We start from the raw sequence: 12565 nt of genomic DNA, 5'->3' as shown, positions 1-12565 counted from the left end.
AATACAGTAAAATGATTTGTGTTTATCTGTATCTGTGATTGCTGGAGACCCAAAATGCAGCTAGTTACTCTTAACTGTACCAATGGCCCCAGGTATGAAAGATCATTGCAGAAAAATATTTATGTAGAAAAATTACTGGATTACAAATATTGGAGAAAATATCCAGTAATGCTAGAGCACAAATAACTATTTTATGAAGATCTAGTTATCTGATTTGAATGTTGCAGGATACATAAGCAGCTTAGGAATCATGGCCAAAGATTTCAACGCTAGTCATTGTTTTTAGGTGTCTAATCTTTTGGGGTGGTTAAAAGACAAGGGGTCTCATTCTCTATTACCTTCAACTTTGCATCATCATCTTGCATCCATACCACGAGTAAAAAATACTACCAAATGGATTTGCATGTTTCTCATGGCTCTAACTCAGAGGCGGGCAATTATTTTGGGCACAGAGCCACTTACTGAGTTTTGGCAAGCCATCGAGGGCCGCATGACAAGCAACCAGGCGCATATAAATATTAATTTTCTAAATTTTTTAGGGGCCCCGTGGGCTGGATAGAAAGGCCTGGTGGGCCACATCCAGCCCCCAGCCCACATTTTGCCCACCTCTGCTCTAACTAGAACTTACCCTTAGTCCTGTGATGAATCCTGGTCAATAGAACCTCATGCATGAATTCAGATCTGATCATTTGCAGGATCAAAAATGAAATAGTTAATAGTTCTCCCGTGGTACACATCTTCCCACATACATGGTGGTTGAAGCATGATGCAATATTGCTTTCCTTAGGAAGCATTCAGGAAGAATGAATACAAGAAAACTGCATAAAATTAGGAAAGAGTAGAAAATCTGAAACTTTTTAAAATTGATGCTACTTATTTTATGTATAATACCTAGATTCTAAAGTGACGACAGTTAGAGATACTGAAAATAGAACAAATTAGGTAGAGGCTCCTCTTGGATGAGTGGAGACAGAGTTCATCTCTGATTTGATGTATGGTATTTGGAGACTTTAGTATAGAATTTAAAACACATTGTATGAGGATAACATTTATGTTTGTGTTTGCTGAAACACTTCAGATTATAAATATTTGTGTAATAGAAAATTAAACAAAGAAAACATTTGGGATTTGAGGATTCTGAAGATTGCAGTCAGCAAAGGAAAAATATTTGATTATTAAGAGTCACAATTGTTTTGGTTAGCAATGAAATAATTGCCTTCTTTAGTGGAAGAGTCGTGCAATGAGAGAATTTGTTTTATGCTTAATAATTGAGGATTTGTAGAGGTTGTATAATTTGACCTTGTAAGAAGCGTTGGGGAAATCTAATTTAATTTTACAAAAGGAAAGTCTAGTCTAATGCAAAGCAACATGGAGATAGTTTAAATAAATGTATCCTTGCAATATGAAATGAAATCCAGATTATGCTTTATTTGCCCATAGGATGGGGAGATCATATAAGTAGTTTTTTCTGTATGACCCTTTATTCAGTCCAATCCCATTAAATGGAGGATTTATGTACTCTTTTAAAGGGGTTATATCCTGAAAGGCAGCAGAGGCTGCTTGTGTATGATCCTATTCATCTACAAGATCAGTCCTTTGCATAGGGAGGTAAAAGACACCTGTATTTATTGGAGCAGGAAGAAAAGAACTATTGGTAGATGACAACCATAAACTGAACTGGACTCCAACCAGATTATCCACTGTTTTCATATCCAGTTCTTGTCCTGCTGCTTCAGTTGGTCAATGAATGAGATTTACTATAATTATAAAACTGCGTAGGTTACTAGAGATGGCCTGGAGTTTTTTAGTGATTCCCTTCCCCCCAGAAAATGTAAATTAATGGAAGGCAAAGCTTTTCTGGGAAAAAAATATAATCAAATCTTTAAATATATGTACATTTTAACATTTTCTAGATAAATCCTTTGGAGGGGATCATTTCAAAATAAAAATTCATAATTAAAAAATGAAATGCAGAAATAGAAATGTTTTGAAGTTGTCAAACAATGTTTTTAATGCTATGTTGGTTTTTATAAATGTTTTTGTGCACATAACTGATTTGGAACTGGAAAGATGTCAAAATCTTGAAAACCTTCATGGGATGGGAAACTCGTATCCCACACATTTCTAGTGATTATCCTTGTGTGGCTTCAGCATAAAAAAAGAACCATGTTCTTTCTGGGTGTTATACGTTTTGTTAATTAACCAAAGAAACCAACTAGTTTTCTAGACATATAGATAATTTAGTGCAGGGGAAAAGGATGGGGCTTTACTTAAAGGTCAGGTGGCCTACAGTAATTATCCACATACAAGCTCTCTCCCCCAGTAAGTAGAAACTAAACTGCAGTAAACTGATATAGTTTCTACATACTTCAGGATAATTGTCTGCACATGGTCAATTACCATAGAGCTGCTTACAAGCCACAAAACTTTTCCCTGTTTTTCCCTGAGGTAAATTGCTTGTATATTTACACCAGTGATGCTCAGCTCAGGTTCCATGCCACCCTAGGCTGCTGTGAGATCTTAAGGGTGCTGCAGCACTCAGACCCTAAGCAAAAAAGGTCAATAAGCCTAGGTTTGTTTGTTTGTTTTCTAATTAAAGAAAATAATAACAGCCAAACCATAGGTCTCTTTTGCTAAAGCCACACAGGGATAATCACTAGAGATGTGTGGGATATGAGTTTCCTATCCCATAAAGATTTTCAAGATTTGACATTTTTCCAATTCCAAATAAATAATTCCCCCCATTTTGTGCCCCATTCCTGTCCCAGCGTCTCAGGGACAAAGTGAAAATAGCTGCTCTTCCAGAGCATGGTGCTGCCATCTGTCTTCCAGCAGTCCCTGAGTTGGCAGTCATTACACACTGAACAATACACTCTGCCATGGGTAGGTGAGGGACATGGGGTCATGTTTTTCAGCTCTGATCATCCCTTCTGCTTCTTCCATGCTCCCAGGGCTGGTGGAGGGTGCTTGAGGGGGAAGGTGGCTTTAGTTATTGATATATGAAGGCCCAGAGGAGCAGCTCTGGTGGCTTGGGACATGCTTGCCCTCTCAGGTAAAGACTGGGGACAGCAACTACAGTCAGTCTCCTCAGATAAGGACTGGGGACTATCTCCAACTATCTCCAAGCCAGTCTCCTTTTCTTTTTCTTTTTCTTGTTGAGCCAGCATTCTCTTTGTGTTTATGACTGTTTGGAAAATCTTTGCACAGGTTATGAATTGACATTGAAATTATGAATTTGTGTATAAATTTAACCTTAAGCGTCTTAAATAGCTGTTTGCTGACAGGAAGCATATTAGGTATAATGTCCCTTATCTGACAACAGCTATAGGAAAATCAAGGACTTTATTACTTTACTTGGCAATTCAGTCAGTATCCCAGAGAGATGGACCACACTTAGAAAAATTGGTGGTGCTGAGATATTGGAGCTTGGTTTCAGGAACTTGGACGTAGAGGTCACAGCAGAACATGCTTTTGTGCTTTTGGAATTAGAGGAAACTTTTTGACTGTCAGATCTGAACAAGTATGTTGCGTGGACAGAGAAAATAAACCTGAAGGCTGCTATGCAAAACACAACCATAGTGGCCCCTGTGCTAGGAAATAAGATTTCAGTCCTCCCCCACCACTAGATTGGGTTGCTGTTGAATTCAGAAAAGTTATGGAAAGGGTCCTTGCGTCAAAGTTGAGAACCACTGGTCTACAACATTGGTAAGGTTGCAGAGTGACTGTGTGTCCTCAAGATCCTAAGTTTATGCCCATGTATGGAGAGGAGTCAGTTTTGAATGCAAAGAGATCTGTCATATTTGTTGAGGGCTTAATCATTTCCATGTTTATTGTTGGAGATGGTAGACTTCTTTCTGGCTGAGCATTGTTACACACATAGTACTGTGCAGTACCACTGAATTTGTTCTTGGATGGCTATTAGCTTTGGAGGAGCCTTTTCTCAAAACAAAGTTAATAACAGGTCATGTGAGCATGCTAAATAAGCAGAGTGCCATTGCCATTAAGTCAGTCAGATGGAAGGGATTCATAAATCACATTCTCAGCAATCAGACAATGTTACCATTTTGAAACAAGCATAATGTAAGCCCTCTGGAATATTGAGCAGAAGGGGAACACAGGACACTCATGAAGCTTCTGTTGTTTTTGAAGTTAATTGTAGCCATTAAATGGCTCTCTAATGGTACCTCTAAATGCTTTTTTCTTCCTGCCTGATAAATTTTGATAGTATTTTGGGAGGCAGCCTCCTCAAATGAAAGTCCTTCTGGGTGCATCCATATAAGTGCACACGTGCCTCTTGCCCCAGCTCAAACCCCTTTGAGGTAGGGCAACAAGCATGTGCAAGAACAAAAAAACCTCGCAGCACGGGGAGAAAATTAGACCCCTGGATATCCAGGGGTCTAAAAAAATTGACGTTTAAACAAGCAGCACAGGCAAGTGGAGGCTGGGTCCTCCATGGAGATGCTTTGGCTGCCAAAGCGTCTCTATGGTTGACCCTGGCCCTGGTGCTGAAACATGCGGCCAGCCAGGCCTCATGTTTCAGCACCAGGGCTCCAGTGCCATCGAGTAAGGGATTGGGGGGGGCTGGAGGAGGGGGGAGGGAACCATGGGGGGGACCCCTGATGGCCCCGCCCACTGCCCCAGCCCCCCAACCCCCACCAGCCCCCTCTAGGCCCCCGACCCCTGCTGGGGCTGGCCCCTTCCACCAGCCTCCCTGAGGCCCCGACCCCTACTGGGGGTGGTCCTTCACTCTGCCAGCACCCTCCAATCCCCTGACCCCTGCCGGGGCTGGCCCCTAACCCCGCCAGCCCCATGGAGGCCCCTGACCTCTGCCAGGGCTGGCCCTTCCCCCCACCAGCCCCCTCCAGGCCCCCGACCCCTGCTGGGGCCGGCCCCTCCCCCAGCCAGCCCCCTGAGGCCCCCGACCCCTGCCCTGGCTGGCTCCATGCCCCCAAGCCCTCCCCATTCCTGCCTCCCCCACCCTGTAGCTTAAAAAAAAACAACCCCCCCTGGCCCTTACCAGCAGTTGGAGCTGCTGTGTGGCTGACTGGGGCCCCTCTCGCACAGTGCAGGGCAAGCTGACAGCCCCAATGGCCCCAGCCTGAACCCTCCTGCCCCCCCCACTCTCCTGTGCTGCCTGGGGGGCTCTGCCAGGAGGCCCTGGAGCCCCCCCTACCCCTGCTTCTATGGTAAGCAGAGGCTTTTTTTTCCTATTTTTTTCTGGGTTTTTTTTTTAAGTGATGGTGCCTTGGGTTCTGGGGGGTAGCCATGGGTGCCTGGGGGTGCAAGTTGGGGGGGTTAGGATGGGTGGGGCACCCACTGGGGGGTCTGGGGAAGCAGGGGGGTGGCGCTGCATGGGGTAGCCATTGGGGGGGCTGCAGCAACTCGTGGGGGATGGGGCCAGATGGGGCAGCAATTGGGGGGCTGGGGTGAGGCATGTGGGCCTTGCAAGGGGGGTGGTAGCTGCTGTGGGGGCCATTTGACCCCCACTGGTGGACTGTACCCCTTGTGTGGGGGTTGAACCCCCTGTTGGGGGTGCATACCCCTTGTGTGGGGGTTGAACCCCCTGTTGGGGGGCTGTACCCCTTGGGAGAGTGCCAAACCCCTTGTGTGTGGGCCATCACCCTGTAGGAGTGCAGCAAAACATGTTTTCATGAGTTCATGAAACATGTATTTAGAGTTCACTTTATTATTATGATGAGACTTGCTTTAACACTGTAAGATATATCAATAAAACATTGTCCAGCTGATCACCGTCTCTTTCTTGCCCTCTGTCTTTATAGTGGTCTTTTGTTTTACTTGTGGAGGAACATGGATTTGGGGGTATTTTACAGAGTGACTCTGGGATTTTTTTTATCAGGGATTTTTCAGTTTTCCAATAGGGAACACCAGAATTCCTGCTAGTGAGGTCAGTGGAAGGACTCTGCTTGCTCAGAGCTGGCACGTTGGACCCATTGGGCTGTGGCTGACCTCCTGGACAAATGGGGCCAGGAGGAGATGCTTTGACAGTTCAAAGCAGGCCACCACACCTGGAACATCTGGGTGATAGCTGCCCAGATGACCGGGCAGGGGCAGATATGGCAGTAGTGCCACACAAAGGCCAACCCTGCAACTGCAGTCAACTGGCAGCTGGCCCAGAGGGACAGGTGCCTCTGCTGGCTCTGCAGTCCCCATCTGAGTCGGGCAGGTGCACAGCAAGTCACAGCCAGGCAGCAACCCCCACTGCCAGACTACTGCAGTGGGTAGAGGGTGCAGGGAACTCTCAGGGCTGCTTCAGCAGCCCAGCTGGCACAAGGGGTAGTGTCCCCAGGTACCAGTTGGCTGGGCCTCAGAAGCTCCTGAGAGCTAGTAGCTCTGAGCTACTTGCCAGGGTGGCTTTTTATACTGCTGGGGACAGCACAGGTGCTGGCCCCGGGCTCTAGCTCCCCCTGGTTGAAGATCCAAGAGAAGCCAGGCAGGGTTATTGTGCCCCAAGTGGCACAATTTGCTCCACAACAAAGTGCTTGTCCAAACACGTGCGCTGAAGCAAAAAGCCCCAGCTCAAATTTGCACTGCTTCTATTTGAGCTGCTGCAAGCGCACGTGCTTGCATGTGTGGATGTGCCCTATGGATATAAATTGGTTTTCAGGGCACAAAAAAAACCTTACCCTAAAAGCAATAAGGGAAAATCATTAAATTAGTGGGTAAACATGCTTTTCCAGGAAGGTATAGGTAAGGATATGACTTATGATTCAAATGTGTCAGAGGGTTACACTAGCAAAAAACCTAAATCATCAAAAGATGTTTTGAGGGGAAGAGGCTTTACAGCTTCAAAGGTTAATTTGATACTAGACTTGAAAATGAGGCAAGATGTAAAAGAGCAATATAGATTGGGTGGATCAGGTCACATTTAGGTAGTGACAGAGAGTGAAATTAAAAGTGAAAGGGACATTTTTGCATGAAACATGATTCATTGTCTCTAGCCCCAAGGTTTTGCCCCAGTGATCTAGAATTGTGTCTGGGTCCTAGACTCTGCCAGATTCATTCCACTTCTATATTTATTTTTTAATTTTCTTCTTGTGTAATTGACCATTCTAAAGGGCTACAAGCTGCAAGTTGTTTACCAAAGAACAAAGACAATAACCATGATTCAGAGGAGCCTGAAGAAAGATAGTGGGACTCACCTGAGCAGTTGATTAAAGATATTAAGCAGAAGGATTTGACTACAGTTAGTAAATGCATGGAAAAACTGTAAAGACAAGATGGCAGTGAATGACAGAAAGATCATTTTAAAAAACAGAAAAAAGAGTTCCTATATAAGTTTTTGTTCTATAAAAGTACACAACTAATATATGGAGAGATACCTTGGGTTGTTTGAAGTAGGTTATAAAAATAATGTATTCAAGGTAAACACTTTGTTCCACATGGAGACATGGAAAACGCAACCCTCTGCTGGAGTATATTTTCTTTAGGCCTCCTTTAAGTAAGTATTAAGATAAGTCTCACCCAAATCCCTATGTTAGATTTCAGATGAATTTTCTCCCAAATCAGCTTCTTTTGCTAAATACTGTGGGATGATATAATGTTACGAATAGGGGTTTTCGTGGTTGAACTATGAATATCTGTTTTCAACTGCTATTCTGCTCCTCATAGTAGGACGTTACATGGTGGGCATATAGGCTGCTTGTACACCTGATGGGGGTTTAGTTTCCCTAAATTGAAATGATGGGTTTTTAATTGTGATGATTAAAAACCCACTATTTCAATTTAGGGGCTTTTTTTAGGCAGAACCAGCCCATGGCCGGGGGGTTGGCTGCCAGCAGGTTCTGAGCTGCAGGGGCCCTGGTCCTTCCTTCCATGGCAGTGGCACCCCCCAGACCTCCCAGATGGGCTGCTAGTGGGCCAGGTACTGGGTCTGAGCTAAGGCCGCACTTGGCCTTCTGATAGCCCATCCAGGGAGCCCCAGGGGGGGTGAAACCACTGCAGAGGGTAGGACTGCCCCCCCCCGGCTGCCTTTTTTTTCCCCCAGGGCTTCCAGCACCCTATGCACTGTCTTTACCATCTGGGACCACCCAGAAACAGGCTGGCTTGCCCCTGAGGACAGTGCAGGAAGGTAGAAGGAGGGCAGCTGGGTGTGCTGGCACCTGGAGGAGGTGGCAGAGACAGTGCATCGGGCACTGGAAGCCTGAAAGGGCTCAGGGATGCATGCAACACTCCAATTTATTAGGTAGCAAACTAAGATACATTGGGATGTGTTTTAGTTTGCTACATAACAGTCATTTCCTTCGCAATACACCACCACACATGTACAATGTGACAAAATTAAATCGCAACGCACTGCTGCTCATGTAACATGACACAATTAGACCTCTAAAAAGGGCAGTTTCATCACATGCACAAGCAGCCATATGCTCATATATAAAACACCTAAGTTTCCTATTTGTGGAACAATATTATACTATGCTTTTATTCAATGTTTTATTGTTTAGACTGCAAGGAGATAACTTAGTGGAACAGGCGGAGGATGTGTCGCTCATGTCTCAGGGTCCTGAGAAAGCACTGCCTGACTCTGATGGTAAGTTACATGATGCATGTAAAGCTGCTCTTGTATCAAACTATGTTATACTGATTAAGTAGTGGCTGTAAATAAAATATGTAGTCAAATTAGAAATTATTAAAGACATTTAGTATTTAAAACTGCAGCAACAACAACAAAAAATCAAATCCAGCTCTCTGAGCACCCTGGATGTAGCTTTAGAAAACACAATATTATCACACAACACTTTTTCTTCTGTCGCTCTAATCACAGATCTGGAAACAGCAGACCCATAACTTATGATTATTCCCCCAAGAAAAATCTTTCCAGATCCTGCCTCATCTCTCCTTCAGTTCCCACTGTAAAAAATGGGCTTTACAATGTGCCAGAATAGTTTACCAGTCATACCAAATGATGTTGAGCTTGGTCTCACTGTTGCTATATATTCCAGGCAGTCCCTCAAATAGAAACAATTTCCAATGAAGTATATGTAGACCAGATGAGTTTTGGCTTTGACTTGTTAGGACTTTAGCAGCCACCTACCGGTAAGGCTATTTTTTACTTTGGTGAATAAAAAATTAATAAATATATAAAGCACCTCAGAACAGATCTAAAATATACTATTATACTTATTCCATCTTATGTCTGCTACTCTACACAAGGCCATTCAGAATCTTTTTATAGTTTTGAATGTTCTTTAATTGTTTCAAAACAATGGCAACAGAAAGTGATCAATAAAATAGGGGGCTTGGCTGTGTAACAGACTCTCTGCAGCTGATGGGGGTTCAAAGGAATTAAGACCCTGAATCCTATACCTCTCCCCCAGAGAGGGAGGAAGACATAGGTTGGAACCTTTTCCTTATGTACACATCTACCTCTTGTGGGTAAACAGCTACTCACTGACAACCCATTACCCAGATAAACAGAAAATAACTTAGTCCCTTAGGGAAGAAGGTGTGAGGGAAGTAGTTATGTGCTGCCAAATATTTTACAAGGCACGCTCAGAAATGTTCTGCCTCCCAACGTATGCTTTTTCCTACAATGTTTGCTAGTAATATATTTTGATTGAAAAATACAACTGTCTATTACAAGATAGCATTGCCCAGAAATAGGAACAAAACCTATCAACCTATACCAGTGGTTCTTAACCTTTTTTGCACCAAAACCCATTTGTAAACATTGATGTCCAGTCCTGACCCAAAGCCCCCTATTCCTGCCAGTTGACCCATCATTCCCAACCCACAGCTTCCTGGCCCTGCTGGTGGCTCTCACTCCCCACTCACAGCCCCCTGGCACTGCCAGTCCCCCTCACTCCTGATCCACAGCTCCCTGGCCTTGCTGGTGCCCTTACTTCTAATCTGCAGCCCCCTACCCCACCAGCCCTGACAAAGGGGGCCCCCAGCTGCCCCCACCCCACTCAGGCTGGAGCGTGGTGTCTGCAGCAGCTCCAGTTAATGCAGCTGTCAGCAGAGCGAGTCCAACCCCAGCATGGCCTGAGGGGAGGAGGAGGAGAGGCCTGTGGCACCCTGCCCCGCTCTGGGCTGGGGCTCCCACACCACACCAGGCAGCCTGATCATGACACCCCCCACTTCAAGCAGACTATGGGCACCAGCCCTGATGCCGCTGGCCCAGCCATGCAGTTCCCCCCAACCCTTTTCCCCCACTGGAGGGCCTGGTGCTTTGTCTTTCGCCCCCTGCCCCGACACAGCCTCGGCACCCAGCCACCTTCCCCCAGTGCCAGCAGGCACCTGCCACACCCATTCCCCTCCACACCCACCCACACACACACGGACAGTTCCCAAAACCTGGACCTCCAACCTCTGCTCCCCTTACACTTAGCTGTATCCAACTGCTCAGGATGTTCCCTTGACCCTGCCTGGCTGCACACCAGCCATGTGCATGTGCACATGCAGATGCACATGCTCCCCCTGCCTCCCATCATCCCAAGTAGCTCCTTGCAGGCTGGAATGCTGCCAGCCTGCAAGGGGAAACCCATGGTTTCCCACCTTTTTCTGGGACTTGCTCACAACCACAGTCAGATGGGTCACTAACTGGCTAGAGGGCTGTACCCAGAGAGTGGTGGTGGGCGGGTCTTATTTGACCTGGAGGGATGTGGGCAGTGGGGTTCCACAGGGCTCAGTCCTCAGGCCCGCACTGTTCAACATCTTCATCAGCAACTTGGACAAAGAGGTAAACCCTCTTTGCACCCTGTTCAAATTCGCAGATAACACTAAGAGGTGGGGTGAAGTGGGCACGCTAGAAGAAAGGAATAGGCTGCAATTGGATCTGGACAGGCTACAGGGGTGGGCGGATGAGAACAGGATGGGTTTCAACACTGACAAGTACAGGGAACTACACTTGGGGTGGAAGAACCAGCAGCAGACCTAAACGCTGGGGAACTCTGTTCTTGTCAGTGCAGAGGCAGAGAAGGATCTTGGAGTAATTATTGATGCCAATATGAACATGGACCGACAGTGTGGGGATGTGGTCAGGAAGGCCAAGCATACCTTGTCATGCATCCACAGATGCATCTCAAGCAGGTCCAAGGAGGTGATCGTCCCCCTCTGTGCAACACTGGTTAGGCTGCAGTTGGAGTACTGTGTCCAGTTCTGGGTGCTGCACTTCAGGAGGGATGTGGACAGCATGGAGAGGGTCCAGAGGAGGGCTACCCACATGATATGGGGTCAGCAGTGCAGGCCCTATGAGGAGAGAAGCTAAGGGATCTGAACCTGTTCAGCCTCCACAAGAGAAGGCTGAGGGGGGATCTAGTGGCCATTTACACACTAGTCAGGGGGGACCAGCAGGCATTGGGAGAGTCCCTGTTCCCCCGAGCACTCCCAGGAGTGACAAGAAATAACGGTCACAAGCTAGCAGAGGGTAGATTCAGGCTAGATATCAGGAGGCACTACTTCACTGTCAGGGCAGCTAGGATCTGGAACCAACTTCCAAGAACAGTGGTGCTGGCTTCTACCCTGGGGGTCTTTAAAAGGAGGCTGGATGAACACCTTGCTGGGGTCATTTGACCCCAGTACCCTTTCCTGCTATGGCAGGGAGTTGGACTTGATGATCTGCTCAGGTCCCTTCCGACCCTACTAACTATGAAACTATGAACCCTTTCAAATATTCTTGTGACCCACTTTTTGGTTGCGACCCACAGGTTGAGAAACACTGGCCTATACTATATTCATGGCTCCCAAACTAATTTCTGACTATATTGTACTTCTTTGCTTCTCGAAAAATTGTGTATATGTGGTGAAGATAATATATTTCTTCAAACAGTACTGGCATACATTTAAATACTGTCAGAAAACACTGTAGTATCAACCTGAGCTATTAGATTGTGCTCTTAATTTTTGGTTATGTCATTTAGGAATGTATCATACCACAAAAGTGGCACAGAGTTTTATCTTGTCAGGCTTGTCCAAGGTTATTATAAGTTTTATTTTCTGCTCATAGTGGATTGCAACTAATCATGCTGCACTCCCTTCTGGGAGTAGACTATACTCTGAGAAATGCTGATATAAAACATTGGTTCAGAAACACACAGGCACAATGCTGATGCTTAGCATAATTAAAGTGCATGCTTCTGTTTTTGGATAATGATCTACAACTTGGTTAGTGGGCACAATATTAAGTTATTAGATCGGGAGTACCTCTTGTGGCTTTTTGCAGCCCTGGGTTCAGAATTAATTAGCTAAATATCTGATGTAGCAACCCTTACTCATGAGTAAGCTTTACTTATTCAATGCAGCCAAATAAAATCACAGAGATGACTCATGTGAGAGGATTGTTTATGCAGTATCAGGCACTAGATGGGGTCCACTGAAAATTCAGGGCCTGATTCTAATTTTCATTATATTGATTTAACACCAATGTAATCCTACTCAGATAAATAGATTTATATCTAAACAAATGCAATTGAGAGAGGAGAACAGGCTGTCAACTGTATGATTTCCAAACACAAACTTTTGAAATCCCGTAACACCTGCATGTCATGAACCATATCCCATGTATCCTGAATAGAAATAATTCGCTGAGGGAATATGCAGTTCA

The 12565-nt window shown here is 45.4% G+C and overlaps 1 protein-coding gene across 10 annotated transcripts in view; it reads left to right on the top strand.

Annotated features, from left to right (window-relative positions):
* The window catches only part of C3H8orf34 (chromosome 3 C8orf34 homolog), a 545250-nt gene that overhangs the window by 240014 nt on the left and 292671 nt on the right, over positions 1–12565 (top strand). For all 10 annotated transcript variants that reach the window (XM_059723997.1, XM_059724000.1, XM_006260932.3 and 7 more), the window contains one exon: positions 8466–8551. In XM_059723997.1, the coding sequence (XP_059579980.1) occupies positions 8466–8551 (86 nt within the window). The remainder of the gene's footprint in view (positions 1–8465; positions 8552–12565) is intronic.

This window comes from Alligator mississippiensis, chromosome 3 (genome assembly GCF_030867095.1).
Source record: "Alligator mississippiensis isolate rAllMis1 chromosome 3, rAllMis1, whole genome shotgun sequence".
NCBI classification, from domain to species: Eukaryota; Metazoa; Chordata; order Crocodylia; family Alligatoridae; genus Alligator; species Alligator mississippiensis.
Note: the sequence above shows the minus strand (reverse complement) of the source record. Positions and strands in the feature narration are given on the sequence as shown.